This window comes from Zophobas morio, unplaced genomic scaffold (assembly GCF_036711695.1).
Source record: "Zophobas morio isolate AGI-343-1 ecotype UQ-CSIRO unplaced genomic scaffold, CSIRO_AGI_Zmor_V1 ptg000030l, whole genome shotgun sequence".
Taxonomy (NCBI): domain Eukaryota; kingdom Metazoa; phylum Arthropoda; class Insecta; order Coleoptera; family Tenebrionidae; genus Zophobas; species Zophobas morio.
Window position 1 is genome coordinate 13,413,973 of NW_026972135.1, and position 19,555 is coordinate 13,433,527.

General features: G+C 32.5%; 1 protein-coding gene across 1 annotated transcript; it reads right to left on the bottom strand.

Moving 5' to 3' along the window:
- Positions 1 to 7,680: 7,680 nt before the first annotated feature.
- Positions 7,681 to 9,758, bottom strand: LOC135138614 (esterase FE4-like). Its single transcript, XM_064068592.1, has 8 exons — positions 9,570 to 9,758; positions 9,381 to 9,518; positions 8,800 to 9,333; positions 8,584 to 8,752; positions 8,344 to 8,522; positions 8,169 to 8,286; positions 8,004 to 8,121; positions 7,681 to 7,869 (listed from the first exon to the last, which is right to left on the bottom strand). The coding sequence occupies exons 1-8, from the start codon at positions 9,756 to 9,758 to the stop codon at positions 7,707 to 7,709; spliced, it is 1,608 nt and encodes a 535-aa protein (XP_063924662.1). The 3' UTR covers positions 7,681 to 7,706.
- Positions 9,759 to 19,555: the final 9,797 nt, after the last annotated feature.

The window sequence follows — 19,555 nt, forward strand, 5'->3', positions numbered from 1 at the left end:
AATAAGGAAGCATTTCGAGAAAGAATATTAGTTTAAGTTAAAATATGTTTAATTGATATATATTTGTACATATATAGATATATTAAGGGAAAAATGTAAACCGGACTTCTTTCAAGTCCCGAATGGGAAAGAAATAAACAGTTACATACATAATTATAACTTGTCTAGATCTCAGCATCCCCTAGCCTCCCTCTAGCTAAGGCCTTGTCTAGAGGTTATGAAATACCAAGAAAATATGAAAAAAAAAAATCCGGATGGACCCCATCACTGTACGTCCTTAAGTTATCCTCCATCAGAAAAACAACTTGAAGGTGTTTATGTTTATACCTCACTGTCAATATGACGATTAAAAATTTATCGTGCCTATCATAACCTTAAAACTTCTTCAAGGTTTCAAAGCATTGGATTTTGTGGATTCAAAAATAAATTGCAAAATGTTGTTTTATGATTTTGAATTTTTTGCAAAAATTTGTACGTTTCTGTTAAAAACTCAACACGGAGTCAAAAACTATATGTGTAGCATCAGTAGTTGAGGAGATTATTTGTCTAATAATCCGGAACTGCAGACAGACGAACAGACAGACAGACAGATAGTCGGAAACGGGAGACCTATTTCTTCGTACTCTAGGGTCGACCGACGGAATAATCTGAATTTATAAAAAAAATGTGAACATAAAGTAATAAAATAATAATCTTCTAAAAATTGTGCGACTGACATCTCCCGCAATTCCAAATATACCTAAAAAAGACCGTTACTAAAAATACTTTAATTTTAGTTTAAATAAATCTTTCTTATAATTTGCCTTTGTTTTCTCAACATACATAGCCATATTTTCACAACAAAAAACTTAGAACATGATTACCATGGTACATTTTTGCAAGGAAATGTGGATTTTGCAATTATGGGGCGGAGCCTAATTCCAAAATTGATATTTCCGTATACAAATTTTCCATTTTGAACATGTTTTAAGTTTCAGGGTGTGAAAAGAAGTCTGCATATATTAAAACAAAAAGGCAAAATGTAAGCCCGCCCACCCACCCTATCTCAATTGTGATGACTTTTTTATTCGTTGTGAATCAAGTGGGCGGAGCTTACCTGCAAAGTACTTGTTTCATTGCAAGAAATTATAAATATGTTTTTGAGTATCGTCTTGTTCAAAAAATACTATGAATATTAAGAAAACAAGACAAAATATAGACCCCGCCCACCCACCCCATCTCAGTTGTGATTATTTTTTTATTCTTAGAAACTTAAAACACGTTTAAAATAGTAGATTTTTGTAGGACATTATGGATTTTGCAATTAGGATCCGCCTCTCGGCTTACGACGAATAAAAAAAGAATCATCAGAATCGAGATAGGGCGGATGGGCGGGGCTTATATTTTGCCTTTTTTTTTTCTTAATATACATAGCCATCTTTTCACAACAAAAACAACATGTACATTAAGAAAAAAGGGGTAAATATAAACCCCGCCCACCCACCCCATATCAATTGTGATGATTTTTTTTATTCGTCGTAAACCAAGGAGGCGGAGCTTAACTGCAAAATACTTATTTCTGTACAAGAAATTAAAAACATATTTTTGAGTTTCGTGTTCAAAAAATGCATGCATGTTAAGAATAAAACGCTAAATATAAAACCCCGCCCACCCACCCAATTTCAATTGTGATGATTTTTTTTATTCTTAAAAGCTTAAAACACGTTTAAAATGGTGTATGGTATCATATACATCAAATAAAATTAACCTCCGGAGAAGTTAATCAGGACATATAAAAATTAATAATAGAAAGTAATTAGTAAATAATAAATAAATAAAGTAATACATTAGTTATCTTATTATTGAATCACCATGTATATGTTTCAATCGGCGCTTGGCAGGAATAATAGTGAATATAAATTTAATTTTGATTTCTCGACGTTTCATAACGCCTAGAGTACGAAATAATAGATTTTCCGTTTCCGTCTGTCTATCTGCGGTCTGTCGTCCGTGTCAATTGTTATTAGAGAGATAATCTTCGAAACTACCGGTCTGATTGTTATCAAACAATGTCCGCTCATCTTTATGTGCAGTAAAGATTATCTACATATTACAAAATGATATACTCTTATACCCGTGGTTTATGATTCCGCCTTGCTTTTTATCACAATTACTTTACAAAATATTGTGCAATAACTTCCATAAATGTTTGGTGTTTTCTTGACGTTTTCTTAAGTATGTCTGTCGTCTGTAGTATGTGTTGATTTTTATTATACGAAACTACTGGATCGATTACTGTCAAATTTTGTGTTTATATTAAGGATACCATGTAGATGGTAAAAACTAACCAAAATTTGTATTATGGTTTTATATACACTTATTTTTTAAGCCTAACAAATATCGTTGGGATAAATATGTATTATTAGTGTAAATGCCTCTATTGTACGTATTTTCGTTTAATTTACAGACAGTATTTGTAAACTTATCTTGAACACACACACCTCCTCAATAAATTTTTATTACATGTATGGTCGAAATAAGATAAAGGGTTCATCGAACGACAAGTTAGTTATAAAATAATATAGAAAGGTTTATTTAATTAAGATCACAGGCCTTGATCTACAGTATTTACCGTACTGATTGCTGTTTTTAGATGCTATTTAATTTAACCTTCTGCTACAAAGTGTTCAGCACGATTTACGCTATTAAACCTAATTATTTTTTCATATAATCCTTTTGTAGTAGGTTTTTACTGTCACATTTAACACATTTTGAAAGTCAAATGTACAACACTATGGCTAGTTTCCTTTAAAATTATTTAAATGCAAGATGCACTACCAACTGTGAAACTCCAACTTCAGGTGCAAGTCGGCGAGTGATGATGTCGCGCTCTTCTTCGACACGTTCCAAAATTTGTTCTTCAGGTTGCAATATTCTTTCGGTCGTATCACGCACACGAACGGAAGTTTGAAAATACAACCATTTCGGAGCTGCTGGCTACCAGTGGCGTGTATAAACAATTTATATTAAATTTCAAATATTTTTTTCTAGACATTGCTACCACTTAGGAACGTGAACTTTACACAGTGCAATAGATCTTATCGTGAAATATTCCCCATTTTTTTTTTTACATACATTTCGAAATAACTCTGTATGGATTAGGTAAATGACTAAACTTAATAAAATTTTCTTGTTATAACTAAGTTAGAATAGAATAGAATATTTATTAACGGGATACCCCTATTACAATATTAATTAAATTATTAATAATACAAGAAACAAAACTTATAAAACTAAATATGTATACTAAATATTAAATAATAAATAAATAAGTTATTATTTATTTTGTGTCATACTGCCTCAAGTACAATATTTCGAAAGTTGGACCTGGCATCTAAACCTGTGAACTCAGTCATATTCATTTCACTTTAATTTAGTTTAAATATTAATTTTTATTATCCATTTGATACCTACAAGCTCAGAAAACATACGCAATCAAAGATAAATTAACAATGAGAAGAAAATGTAAAGAATAGAATATATGATTAAAAAAAAAAATAAAATTTGCTAAAACACATGGTTACTATAGCTGTTTTAAATATATTGGTTCTTAGTATTGGAAGCTTGATTGCCATTCCTGATAAAATATACTGATGTTATTTTGCCACAGAAGGTTTTGCGACGTTTTGTTGATCTTGAAAGATAATACTTCTAGGAAAACTCGCTAGCTGTATATGTCATTATCTGGTGACAAATAGATATAATTAATGTGGTCTGATAATAAGACTTACTTATTTTTTATTATAAATTTTATCACTTTTTCTATTACCTAATTATTTCTTTGTAGATTTTGGAGTGCAAATTCTATTTCTTTTTTTTTTATATTCCTCAGAAAATTGATGACTATAAGTTCCAGAAATTTGTTAAACATTAGTAAGTATTTAATAAAAATGAATCCTATACTGTCCACTGAGAACCAATTGAACTTAAAATTAATTCATTTTTGAATACAGCTTTTTTTTCTGAATTCATTGAAGTAGCACAATCATACTTTCTTTCTGATTGAAATGCCAGAATAAAGTATTTCAATTAAGAATAAATAAAACAAAAAGATGAGATAGCTACCTATGAAAATAATTTTAATTTGACATGTAAGGTGTTTCCTGCAAAAATGTTGCATCCAAGTGAAACTAAGCGCATAGAAATCTCTACGAAGATTTAATGAAATTGAAAGTGTTCAAGAACGTCTAAACCTGGCAGGCCAAAAACTGCTACAAAGGGTGAAAATCCCCTTAACGTCCTCTTAGACGCAATAGAAAATCAATGCAACAATTAGTGCTGAATCATAATGTTAGTAGAAAATCTATTCAAACAATAATGAAAAAGGAAAAGTTTCACCCATACAAAATCCATTTGGTACAAGAGCTAAACAAAGATGATTTTGATCGCAGATTTGAATTTACCGAAATTATTATGAATAGAATACAACAAGATGGAAATTTTATCAACAGGATTTTGTTTTAAATGGTTAAGTGGACAGACACAACTGCAGGCACTGGTCTGACACAAATCCATACTGGATGGAGGAAATCCACGCACAGCGTCCAGAAAAACTGAATGTTTGGTGCGGTATTATTGGTCACCATGTAATTGGTCCCCTTTTTATTAATGGGGACTTAGATCCTGAGCGATACTTACGGGTGTTGCGGGAACGTATAGTGCCTAGGTTTAGAGAATTGTTTCCCAATTACCAAAATCCGGAGTTACCAGCAGAAACTATTTGGTTTCTACAAGACGGTGCTCCACCCCATTTTGGACGTCAAGTGTGATAGTACTTAAATGGAACTTTTCCTGGCAGATGGATAGGCCGAAGGGGTACTATTGAGTGGCCTGCTAGGTCACCGGATTTGACACCGCTTGACTTTTTAATGGGGTTATTTGAAGAATCGCGTTTATATCAATAGGCCAATTCACATTGCAGGCTTACAGGAACGCAGATGCAACGAAATTGCAAGGATTTGTCCAGAAATTCTCATTAACTCACTACAAAATTTTATTCAGCCTCTTTTTCACTACCAGGAAGTACATGGAGAGAATTTGGGCATTTTTTGTAGAAAACAGAAGTTTAATTTTGGTTTCGGTTGTTATTAGTTAATTTATTTCATTATTGTTTAATAATTTATTTTATATAACAACATAACCAACTGACACATGAAAAACATATTGCGACAAAAATATTGGGTAAATGTATGCTTGTCGTTTGAAAGGCGAAAATTTTTATTCTAGAGGTAAGAGGCATATTTGTATGCATGCATTAGATGATGCGCCTCGTTCCGTGCAAGTACCGAGTGTTGCTTTGTTAGTTATGTGTCGCCGTCTGCATCTAAATTGACACAGTATAGATATCAATCAGTAGAGACAGCTCGTGTCGGCGCCTTTGTTCTTTCTGACCCGAATTTTAAGCCGTCATGGGTGGTCGTTGCCTAAACTATTCCTAGATGTCGCCACCCAATTTAAAAAGTATCACTTCATTTACAATTTCAAAAATTGATTCGTGTACGCAATTTATTGCAAACTGTGTAGTTTGCTCAAATCGTATGTATAATCGTGAATCGCAATAAGAAAAAAGAAAAGTCGATATTTAATTTATAAACACGATGATTTGTTAGAGTTTTTATTTTATTACTTATACAATTTGACAATTCGCACATTTTTTCCCCGAATACTTGAGGTTTAATTATCATTGTAAAAATAATGTAATAAATACATCTAAAAAGAAAGAGGTTTATTTAAGAAAAATAAATAAAATAAAAATTAAATTACAAAAATGAAAAAAGTTAAAGCTGCCAAATTATTTTCTTTCTATTAATTTTTTCACCTTTGGCATTTGTAAATTTAAAGCTAGCATTTACAAATTTTAGTGCATAAAATAATCTCATCCTAGCATACAAAGCAAGCAAATAATCGTATGGAAAGTTTTGGCATGGATGAATAAATGTAGCTTGCTTATATAAATTTAAAAATTTCAACAAAGTAGTTGTTTGTAAAATTATATTTTCAAAATTTTCACTAAAAATTTGCTCTAATTCACAAATGTAAAAAAAGAAATTATCGTTTGGCACATATAATTTACCAAATAACTCCCAATTCTTCGTTTGGTAGGCTCTGAAATGTGAATATATGCTTGTGTTGTCTAAACTTTTATGTTCATTTGCATATTTTTCACATTCACTACAACTATGTACTAATAAACATTTCCGAATTAGGTAGCCACAGATATATCTAATTGCGTTTTGTTCAGCTGTGTGAAAGTGATAATCACAATCTTTTAACGTGGTCTTCTGCATCGTGGTGACTGATTCTTCTTCATCGAAACGACGACCTACATTTAACTTTAAAATTTCTTCCATATCAGGCTCGGAGTTTTGATTATCTGTGTTCGTTTCATCAAAATAATCTTGTATGATTAATTTTCTAAAAGCCATTTGAAATTGATTAGATGTGGGGTTAATAGAATTTCCATTTTGTTTCCTAATCCATCCAAAACAGATTTCTAGTGCGTCTTGGCAAAGGCGTCTTGTTAATATATAGTCACACCCATTTTACCTAACAACTTAACCCGTAAGCGTAATATCATATAAAGTAAAATTTTTATTTAAAAAAAATTATTACAAAAAAAATGCATATTTGTCGGCTCACATAAAGGGCAGGTAATTGGAATGGGTCGACGCAGGTAAGAATAATTAAGGAATTCATGAAACCGGAAGTCCATAGGGATTAAGCGAAAAAGGATATTTGACAAAATGTACGGCTTGGGTCATTTTTACCCACGCGCGACTGCTTATGGGTTAAGCAACGTCTCAAAATAAAACTCAAGATTGTGTAGGTCAAAATATATATATATATATATACATGATGAATAAAAAAATTGTTTATTGAGATAAGGTCTGCTTATATAATGTTTTGTTACGTGTAGTTTGTTTCTTATTATTTTTATATTTAATTTTACCACAACAACGGAATCATATATAATAAATTTTTATTATTTATTTCATAACCACCGTTGTTGTCCGTTTGCGACGATTTTTTTAAACAAAAAGTGTGTTATGTTTACTATCTTTTCCAAACACGATGGAGAGAATAAGGCGCACAACAGTGATCCTGTATGAAAATTCATCGGACAAAGATTTTACCTTCTATTGTGAAAATCACATTTTTATACTATTTGTACAATTCTACCGGAAAATCAGTCTTAAACAAGCAAAACCGGCAAAAATATTGTAACAAAACTGCCAAATTTCAAATATTTTAGACGTCAGTTGTGCGCCCTCATTCGGTCATAATGCGAACGATCACCCACCAAAACGGGTCACGAAAAACGGCGAGCTGTCTCTACTGATTGATATCTATACTGTGACATATGACGCATTTGTGCAACCAGTTAAACACATGTGTGTGGTCCATGTGTGGTCTTTATCACGCGTCGTTGGGCACTTAGTACGGATATCTGTACAGTTAAATCTGAGAGGCGGCACGTTTACATAACCTACTACGACCCTATAATCATTTATAGAAACCCTGTATAGTGTTTTTTTTTTGAAAAGTTGCTACAAACTTTCTACAATGTCTAAAAATGTGTAAATAAAGATTTCACAGTCATTAAGCATTTTTATTAAAGATACATATAACTTCCACAACATCCTTAAATAGTGCCTGTCTTCTAGACCTTACAAATACAATTCAACAGGGAACAATCTTCTCCACAAAGCATACCTTTCCTCGAACAAGTGATTTCTTAAGACCAACTCTTGTCCAATGTCTAGATATAATTTAGTATCAACATTGTATGGTCTCCATATAGGATAAACACTTGATTTTTCGTTGGGGTCACTAAAATTTGTTAGTGTGAATTTCTAAGACGACAGTTTTACTAAGATATTGTATTAATTTTGAAAACGTTCCTTGTGTCTTAAAAAATTTGCTACTTTATAACCTGATTTGAAAAAAATGATTCTAGTACTTACGCATGTTTAGCAAAATTTGTCCACAACGAAGTCATGATTTCTATCATTTTGGAATCATAGATTCTGTTCTGAATGGGAACATCGAACAAGTATAATATATCCTCCGCATGGAAGACACCTAAAATTTATAATTAAAATGAAACCGGAAAAGTTTTCTCGGTTTACCAAATGCATTTGTTTTTTGATATGTAAATTTATAATAATACACAGAACAACTGCTTTTATTAGATATTAAATCTACAGCTCTGTTCACGGCAAATCCAGTAATACCATCAGCAAAAGCCTAAAATATCAGTCTTTCAAATGTTAAACATTTACTTCCTTAAGTGTTTAAATTTACTTCTCCAAGTGGTATCAAAGACAACAGAGTTAAACGTCCATCCCCTAAATAAAACTGTCGTATCGTGCGACTTATGTTCTTGGATTTCTCTGTGTGTCTTTCATAACCGAAAATAACTGGTGCCCATTTTTCAAAATTGGTATTGAGTTCTTGCCGAAGTGTTTTATTTAGGATTAAATCTAACAACCGATTAAACATTTTAGTATCAATGAAACACACACAAAAATTCTAAAAAAGTACTTAGTGTTTGAAAAGCGAACTCATTCTGGGTAACTCCTACCAGAACAGGTAATTCTTGAAAATTGTTATTTACAATGGACTTGACTGGATGTTCGATGATGAACCGTTGCTGACCATAATCTTTTTCAATAACAGGGGTATAAGTCAAGAGCGGGTTCTTGCCAAATTCCTAATTAACAACATTAACACAATACAAAGAAATCAAAATAATCTTACCAAAAACCGAGGTAAAGTTTTAACAATTTCCTCCGCGCTTTTTGTTCGTAGACAATCTAAAATTCGTCCAGGAGTATCATCTGGGCAGCCAACAAACCGAGCTTGTTTTTGAGCTACGTGGCAGCCATTTAATGACATCTCTCGAGGATTTTCTGCGGAATAGCAGCTGAAAATTGCCCTGTGGAAAAGTCCGCGAGACATTGGAGAAAGTAAGTGGTAGTTAACACTACCACCACCTACACTGGAACCGGACAGAGTAATAGAGTTTGGATCGCCACCAAATGCGTGTATGTATTTTTTTATCCATTGTAGAGCAACCACTTGGTCTTTCAAGCCGTTGTTCCCAGGAACGTCTTTACCCAAAGACAGAAAACCTAAAGCTCCGATGCGATAATTTAAAGTGGCCAGAACAATGTCCTGGTCTAACAAAAATCGAGGGCCCACCATGTCGCTACGTGCTGTGCCAGACACGTAAGCTCCACCGTGAATAAATACAAGCACTGGAAGCTTATTAGTGTTTTTGACTGAAGGTGGCTAAAAGAGAGTAGTGAATTAAAGAATGTCTGTAAATTTTTTCAAACCTTAGTTGTATAGATGTTAAGAAACAAGCAATCTTCTGAAGTGGGTATGGTAACGCCGTCTTGCTGAACTTGAGGACACGCTGGTCCGTCAACTGTGGCGTTGTATACTCCAGACCATTTTCCTGTAGGGACAGGGGGCTACTAATCTACATGTTTCATCATACAAGATCAAATTATGTATAGATTTACCTGGAATCTGAGACTATTTATTGGTGCCTCTGCATAACGGATTCCTCTGAATGAGTAGATAGTTCTACCCAATCTCGATTTTAGTGCTGTGGAACCTAAGATATCTCCTAAAGGAGTGGTTATTTTAACAGATAATGTAGCAACAACCACGTATTTTAAACCAACTAAAATAAGCGCTTCTAACAACATCTTAAACTGCACTATGTAATTGAAGATCAGGTGTTTTATATGTAGGCTCTAGCTACTATTAAAAATTTTCGTGATTGTACTGGCGTATGAGGAAAAACTAAAATTGTAAACAGACAGAATTATATCAATTACCATAAGAATGTATTCTTTGAATTAACATAGTACTAGATAATATGGACAATATATGGGAATTACCTTGAAATATAAATATAACTGCTTGCTTCGTGGAAGGGGTATTATACTATTTATCATATATTTATATATTAAAGAATTTTCGTTTTTTACTTCCGAGCGTAAGCAAAGGAAGTATTGTAATCGACTCCGAAGGCCCACTCTCTACTTTTACATTTTCTCGACTTTTCATGACCCCTAGAGGACGAAGAAATAGGTCCACCCACCGTTTCCGTCTCTCTGTCCGTCTGTCTGCTGTCCCGAATTTTTATTAGCCAGATAATCTCCGAAAGCACTGGGCCGATTGTTATCAAATTTTGTATTTATATTAGGTATATCATGTAGATGCTAAAACGCTAATCAAAATTTGTCCAATCATCCCCACCACAAATGTGATGACGTCACTTCAAAATTGTACATAGTAGATGGGTTTAAAATTGTATAACATAACATAGTCCTACAGAAGTAGTTTATGACTCCGACTGAAGTTTTTACCCGAAACATCCAGATTTTTGAAAAAAAAAAAACAAAATTATGAAAAACATTTTGCAATTTAATTTTCAATCTGCTAAAACGAACGCTTTGAAATCCTGCAAATGTTTTAGGGATATAAAGAGCATAATAGATTTTTAATCAAAATATATTTAGTTATCCCCTCCAAAAAACTGATGACGTTAGCTCAAAAGTTTGTCAAATAAATCCTATCTAAAATGTACAAAATATGATGACTCTGTAATTATAATTTATCATTTCATTCATATTTTTTGGATTTGCACATACAGGGTGACCAAAATAATTAATGAATGCGTAAATGTATTTTATTGATTTAATCAGGAACTACAAAACCGAATGATTTGAAATCTACTGCAAAAAAAAACATAATAGGCATGCAGTCGTCACGTTTCCGACAGCGAGGGAAGTACTGTCTAAACTCTTTAGACCAAAGTATAAAATGTCTACAGTTGTTTAACGTTTTTAAAAACTTCCTTTTCTGTGACTCTGTGAAGTATAATTCGTAACTGGAATACTTTGGACATCTGGCGGATCAACTCTGTACTTAAGGAAAGGTTTCTGGTTCGTTTCGGCGGTCTGTTATAGCACTTGACGCTAGAGGACATGCGATCACAATCATCATTGAATTAATAGAACTAAATATTAATACTATTACTAGTATTTAATGGAACTGCTGAATTTAATATACGAAATTTGTCCAAAGTTATTCAGACAGAATTTCCCTCGTGGTTGACGTAACAGACGAACAAATACGTACACCTTCGTAGAAAAATTACAAAATTTAATTTTGCGAATTGTATTTTATTTTATGATAACCCCAGCAATATTTTGAAATGATGTCATGTCATTTCGATTAGAGTCATGAAGTTTTTAGGGGAGATAGAAAGGTAAATATTGATTAACGATTTAGCATGCTTAAAATGTAAAAATTTTAGAGCATTCGATTTCGCGGTTCCTAAACTAAAAAATGTTGCGCAGTTTTGGTTTTTTATAGTGTAGAATTATGTTACATAATAAAATTTATAAATCATTTACCCCGATGGGCAGACAAATTTTGGTTATCATTTTACCGTCTACCCATAACACATAAAATCAGTCCAGTAGTTTCGGAAATTATCTATCTAACACAATCGCAAACAGATCACAAATGCCAAACATACAGAAATGGGCGACCTATTTTTTCGTACTCTAGGGGTCATGAGTCGTCGAGAAAAAATGAAATGAACTATACGCCTGGTCGAAAACAAGTCCTCTAGAAATTTATTTTTAAAATCATAATTTGACAGTTACTTGAACGTTAACTGTTAAACTGGACAAGGAACGCGTTGGTGTTACCTACATCCAGTCTGGGCAGTATCTAAATACTTGTATCTAAATAAAGTATCTAGATACATTTTTGGCTACCTAGTATCTGTATCTAGATAAAATCGAATTTAAGCACAAAATATCTGTATCTAGATACAAAATTAATGGTGCAGATAGAAATACATTTTTTATTTCACTTTTTTTTCAGTAGTTATTAGTTGAGTTATACCTACTAGTAGTAATTTTTGATACTTCATGTTGGTGATTTTGGTCACATAAACAAAAATAGAGGTAAGAGATGCACTTCATATTTTAAATACCATCATTTCCTACATTTTAGCCTTCAGTACTTATACATCTTTAAATATAATCCTGAGGGGTAATAAATCTAAGCCATGGCACGCCATGGTAAGATGGCATTTTAAAAACCATAAACCACAATTCACTATTCATTGCGTTTTACTCTTGTCGGGGCAATGCATTTTATCTGTGTACCTGAGCAATCCGGGTCCGGTAGGCCTGCTGGTTGTATTTGTGTTATTAAATAAGAGTAATTTTAATAGTAAAAATATTTGTTTAAGGTATGTTATTATTTTTAGAAAGTAATAATTGCGTGTTACATAATGATTAATTTTTTCAATTAGAATAAATTAGTTTTGTAATCGGCTAATCGAATGTTCAATACATACATTTCTCTCGCATAAATCGCATATATGTTACTGTTTTATATCTTTATTTTTCAGACAAATGTAGCATCTTTTCCTGTTGCCACATGTGTCATTTCTTCACTTTTTCATTGTTGGACCTAACGCGAGGCGGGCTTGGCAGGTCCGTTTTGCCCTAGAATGTGCCGATTATGTTCAAGTGTAATTATCTTGGGCAATAAAATTAATATTTTTACAACCCTCGGTAGAATAATTTATCGTGATATATTCTCAGAAATTGTGAAACGAGATTAAAATAAATGAGTTTCAACAAAAATCTGAAAATTTAAAGTTGCACTCCGGTGATTCCGGCCTGCCAGGCAGCCTTTGATCCTATAAGGATAAGGGGTTTAAATACCTTTCTAAGAAATTGTACTTATTTTGCCGTAAAGGCGCCGTCTGGAAGCAAAATATCGGCCTAGTCAAAGTGAGAATAAAACTACCCGGGAGATGCTGCTTCCTGTTAGTGAGTTGCTAAAATATGAATAAATGCAGCACCGATCCGTAGAATTCTACTTTTTACTGTACGGAAATAAGTTTTGGTACACAAGCCCGCAGTCTAGCCATAATAACAAAACCGGGGTACCTGAATTTACTCTTGACCGTTCAAAACCGGAAAGATGTGAAACTCACTGATTCATTTTCCTATTTTGGCTACAGTTAATTCTTTCCAGATAATTATCTATTTTGTTTCCGTAGGTACTTAAATAGTTTTCAGTAAATACTTATATTTATTATATGCAGGGGCGGCTGGTCAGGGGCGGCAGGGTCGGCCACGCCGTACCAGTCATTTTAAAATACTTAGTAAGCGTTGAAATTAGAAAATAAAAAAGAAATACAGTTTGAATGTACGTTAGGATAGAACATATATATTAAAAAATAAATTTTATTATATTGTAGGTACAAAATAAAGCATTTGTTGCTAATTTTAAATGCTGATAAACACGCTTGGCCGGCGAGATTTCGGCACGCCGTATCCAGGAATGCATAATTCTCGATGTTTCGACTTCGTAGCAGCGTACGGTTTCATCGTTCTCTTTGTCTACTGCACTGTAGTAGACAAAGACCTGGCGGAACGTATGTTGCGCCAGGTCCGGCGAGATCCTTCTTCGCCGTACCCAGCAATGCGAATTTAGTTTTTAAAACGCTTAATATTTGAGATAGCTAACAAAATTACGAAACAATAACGGCTTCGATGCTCTTCAGTGCTTACTATTTTTTTTTTAATAATAATAATTGTCGATTTAATAATACATTTTCCTGTGTATGAATAATAAACGAAAAAAATTACATTAAATTAACTAAAATTTTATTGTTCGTACATAACTTAACTACAACATAAATGCGCTTTTTCTGTATTTTCTGCATCTAAGCGTTTTCAGATATTTCAGAAATGAATTTAAAAAGTTTTAAATCATTTTAAGTTTAATTCAATAATTATTCAATTAATTTATTTGACAATTTGCCATATACATTAAAAAAAATAAATGTAAATGAAGATATTTAACAGTTGGTACTTTTATTATTACTTTTTTTATATTTTTTAACTGCATGTCATTATTTAATTATTATTATTTAATTGTGGATGTCCGGGGTCGGCAAGCCGTATAGCCGCCGGTCGACGCGGAACCCAGTAAAAATAATTTTTTCGTTGGTTCTCAATTAATGATAAAGCGGAACAAGTAGAATTAAGTATTTGGAATCAAACTGACATTGTCAATTTCCTATAAAAAAAAATTATTTTAACAAGTCGAGGTCGAAACATTTGAGATGTTTTGTACATCCTGGCACGTAAAATGTCAGTGGTTAACGAGTAGCGGCCATACATTACGAAAATATATAACACCAAAGTGTACACTCAAAATATTTGGCCGACCCGAAATTTTGACCCACCAGCCGCCACTGATTATATGTAAATAATTAAAGTATCTCTTTCTGTCGTGGGATCATCTGTAGATATGTGATTTAATTTAATTTAATTTAATTTAATTTAATTTTAATTTGACGGGAAAACCCCAATTTACAATACTATAAACTATACAAATTGAAATTATCTTAGAAAATACAAAAACAAAAAACTAATTAAGTAAATAAAATCTATATACTTATAAACCCTTCACTAATAATTTTCCTAAAGAATTGAAAATGAATTAAACTAAAATACTAACATTCTATCATACACTTTAATTTACAGACCTAAACTACACTTAATTCTAGATTTGAATTTTGATCTGCCACAATCAAATAATAAAAATGTTGAACTTTCCGCCATCCTATTAGCCGTTTCCATCATCCGTTTGATCGGATGATTTTGTGATTTGTTAGTCGTGGACACAGGTACCCTAAATATCACTGTGCTCCGAGTTTTTCTACTATTTGAAGGGGGTATTAGAAATGTTAGTTGACGCCACAAGCTAGGATTGTCTATGTAACCATTAACTAGCCCATGAAGAAAACAAACATCGTACATTTTACGTTGATCCTCTAATGAAAATATTTTCAAATTACACATAATCCACGAATAATCCCCTCTTTGATGGACCCGATTAAGTTTGAATTCCAACAGTCGTAGAAATTTTTTCTGGACTCTTTCTAAAAGGTCGATATCTTTCCTATAAAATGGCGACCATACAGGAGAGCAATATTGAAGATTTGACTGCACCGAAGAAAAATTGGTCTAAAGAGTTTAGACAGTACTTCCCTCGCTGTCGGAAACTTGACGACCGCATGCCTATTGTGTTTTTTTTCTCATTACATTTTTGTAGTGGGAATTTAAAAAAAAATTGCGATGACGTCATCAACATTTTTGCAAGGACACGTATATCAGTTGGGATAGATGTAGTGTAATACTAAGAATAAAATTATTATATTCTCAAATTTTCGGGAAAATGAATTGGGTCGTTTGAATATTGATTTGTAATAATCAATAAAATAACGAAACAATTTACTCACGTATACCTACGTATCAGAGGCAACTGAAAATCGTGTATGTATAAACATTGTTAATTTAAGATGACAGGCGTAACAGCATACGTGAGAGCCAAACACAGAAACTGTAAACAAAACGACCGTCGGTTTTATTGCTTCGACTTCCGCTTATTATATAAAACATTGGGTTTTATTTTAATTCTTGACGGTGAAATTCACAATTGGTTGATTATAAACATGTCTATTTCACATTCGCGGAATCAAGTGAACGCATAAAACAAATGCAGGTCTGTAATGTTAAAGTCGATGTAAATAAGCGTGCTACCCTTATGTTTCAACCGAGTTTTTCCTTTAACAAATTTTGTGTCTACCAAATTGGGTTGGTTGGGGTGTAATACTAATAATAAGTGTTGCCTTTAATTTAATCAATAAAATAAATTGAATTCATTAATTTTTTTGAACCACCTCTTAAGAAAATCTAAAAAATATGAATGGAATGATAAATCACAAGTACAAACTCATCATATTTTTTGCATTTTAGATAGGATTTATTCAGCAAAATTTAAGGGTGACGTCATCAATTTTTTTAGGAGGGATGAACAAATACATTTTGAACAAAAGTTTACCATGCTTATAATAACTTTAAAATATTCCCAAGATTTCAAAGCATTCGGTTTTGTAATTCCTGATTAAATCGATAAAATAAATTCACGCCTTCATTAATTTTTTTGAGTCACCCTGCATATGCAAATCCAAAAATATGAATGGAATGATAAATCACAAGTACAGACTCATCATATTTTGTACATTTTAGATACGATTTATTCGGAAAACTTTTGAGCTGACGTCATCAGTTTTTTGTAGAAGATAACCAAATATATTTTGACTAAAAATTTATTATGCTCTTTATAACCTTAAAACATCTGCAAGATTTCAAAGCATTCGGTTTTGTAGTTCCTGATTAAATCAATAAAATAAATTTACGCATTCATTAATTTTTTTGAGTCACCCTGTATATGCAAATCCAAAAAATATTAATGGAGTGATAGTTCACAAGTACAGACTCATCATATTTTGTACATTTTAGATATGATTTATTCCACAAACTTTTGAGCTGACGTCATCAAGTTTTTGGAGGGGATAAGCAAATATTTTTTGACTAAAGATTTATGATGCTCTTTATAGCCTTAAAACATCTGCAACATTTCAAAGCATTCTGGTTAGCAGATTAAAAATTAAATTTCAAAATGTTGTTTTATAATTTTGATTTTTTTTCCAAAAATCTGGACGTTTCGGGTGAAAAGTCGATTCAGAGTTGTAAACTACATGTGTAGGACTATGTTATTTTATACAATTGAAAACCCATTTACTACGTACAATTTTGAAGTGACGTCATCGCTTTAGTGGTGGGGATGATTCGACAAATTTTGGTTAGCGTTTTACCATCTACATGATATTCTTAATATAAGTACAAAATTTCACAACAATCGGTCGAGTACTTTCGGAGATTATCTGTCTAATAAAAATCCGTGACAACAGACGGACAGACGGACAGACGGACAGACGGACAGACGGACAGACGGACAGACGGACAGACGGACGGACAGACGGACAGACGGACAGACGGACAGACGGACAGACGGACAGACGGACAGACGGACAGACAGACGGAAATAGGAGACCTATTTCTTCGTCTTCTAGGGGTCATGAAAGATCGAGAAAACGTAAAAGTAGAGAGTCGGCCGACGGACTCGATTACAATACTTCCTTTGCTTACGCTCGGGAAGTAAAAATACAAGGTTTTAAGAGCAGAGACAGATAATGTACGACAGTGACGCCAAATGAGTCCCAGCATGCTTATTGATTTATTGAATATATAATGAAAATGTTCCTTGAACGTAAGTTTGGAGTCAAAAATGATTCCTAAATCTTTGACTTCATTTACACGAATTACTGAAGATCTCCCTAATTGGTAATCAAAATACAACACTGATTTGACATTAAAAAAAGAAATAATACAGCATTTTTTCAAATTCAACGGAAGTAAATTGCTCACTGTCCATTTATGCAGAGTATTTAGGTCTAGTTGAAAATCTGAAGCATCATCAACAGATTGAATAGTTCTAGATAATTTCAGATCATCAGCATATAGTAAAAATTTAGAGTTCTGAAATCCAATTGTCAAATCGTTAACGAAAATTTGAAACAGTATAGGTCCACAATGTGAACCTTGTGGTACCCCAGAAAATGCAAAGTATTGAGAAGACAGATGATTACCAATTTTAACTTGCTGAGAATGCTGAGATCTATTAAATAAAAACGATGTTAGCCACTTGATAGTCTTCCCACTGAAACCTAATTTAGTCATCTTAAAAATAAGTAACCTATGATTGACATTATCAAACGCTTTTGAGAAATCTGCGTATAAAGAATCTATTTGTCGTTTTCGAGAGAAAGCATCATTAAGATAGCAGTAGTATTCCATCAAATTAGTTAATGTTGACCTATTTTTATAAAAACCATTTTGTTTAACAGAAATAAGAGACGAAGAAATCCACTGTAATTATTTGGCCACAATAAAATCTAATATTTTTGGTATTACTGACTGATTACATACCCCCCTATAATTATCAATTTTATTCCGATTGCCTGATTTGAAGATGGGAGTTACAAAGCTATTTTTCCACATTGTCGGAAAGTTCCCTAAAGATAAAGAAGTCTTAAATAACAAAAACAATGGTAATGAGATTGAAAAAACACAGTTTTTTATCAGAATACTAGGCACTCCGTCTGGACCAGGATTGCAAGAAGACTTTAATTGAGAGATATATTCAAATATTTCAACAAGATTTACATTTAATCCACTATCGCATACTTCTCCATCAAGGCTGAAGTTAAAGTCTGAGTTGCTATTGTCATCAATAACATACACTGATGAAAAGAATTTAGCAAATAAGTTAGAGATATTTTCTCCACCATTGGCAAACGTATGAAAAAGACTCATTTCATTCGGAATGCCACGAGACTTTTTCCTATCATTAACGAATTTCCAAAAATATTTCGGATTATCTGTAATACTATTATTTACATTTACAAGATACAAATTATAAAGACGTACGCTAAGATCTTTACATCGACTTCTCAACGTTTTAAAATGTAAATAGTCCGCATATTTTCCCGATTTAATGTAGGTTGAATGAGCAACCTTTTTATCACGACACAAATCTATTAATTCTTTATTAAGCCATTTAGGAAAAGAACTAGAACAATATTTAATAGTTTTTTTAGGAATGTATTTTTCAATCCCAGTGAAAAGAATATTATAAAAGGTAGAAACCATCACCTCAAATTCAAGACCGTCAAAAAGAATTTTCCAATCCACAGAAGCAATAAATTCATTGAGAAGATGATAATTACCATTTGCAAAATCAACATTTTTAAAATTATATAATGAGTAGACTGACCAATGATATGGGATATGATGATAAGTTTCCGGGAAAATCGAATCAATGGCAGCGCAGACTTTTATATCCGTGATATTTGTAAAGATTAAATCCAAGAAAACGTTTCTATTATTTGGAATTTCGTTAACTTGTAGCAAATTTAAAAAAGAGTAGGTTGCATTAATGACATCATAATAATTTATTCCTATCAAGGGTGTGTTTTTTGTCTGAATTACAGGAACATCATGTAAAGCAAAAATTGGTCGCGCTAAGGTACTATTTACGAAGGGGATGGATTTTCCACATTTGTAGGCTAAACTTGAAATAAAAGGATTAGGATTAGGATTCAGGTATAAGTAAATATTTTTATTATTTCCTACTATCTGCACTGGCCGGACATGCCCATTCATTACAAATACAATATTTTTGGCTGAAAATTTTTCTTAAACTTTCGCAAATAAATAATATTTAGGAGTTTGGTTTTGTTATTTACTTTATCGTTTGCAACAAAAGCAATAGTAATAAAAATAAAAATATATTTACCAAGTAAATAACAATAAAATGTTAAAATTATTAGCCGCAATCGTTTGAACATGTTTTGTGTTGTTGTTTTTTTTTTAATATCGCGGCAATTATAAACGTTAGTAAAATAATAACGTGTCCGTGACGCCATTAGGCACATAGCAAAATTTTTTACTTTTTTCAACGCAAATCATTAGTAAGTTTTATGCAA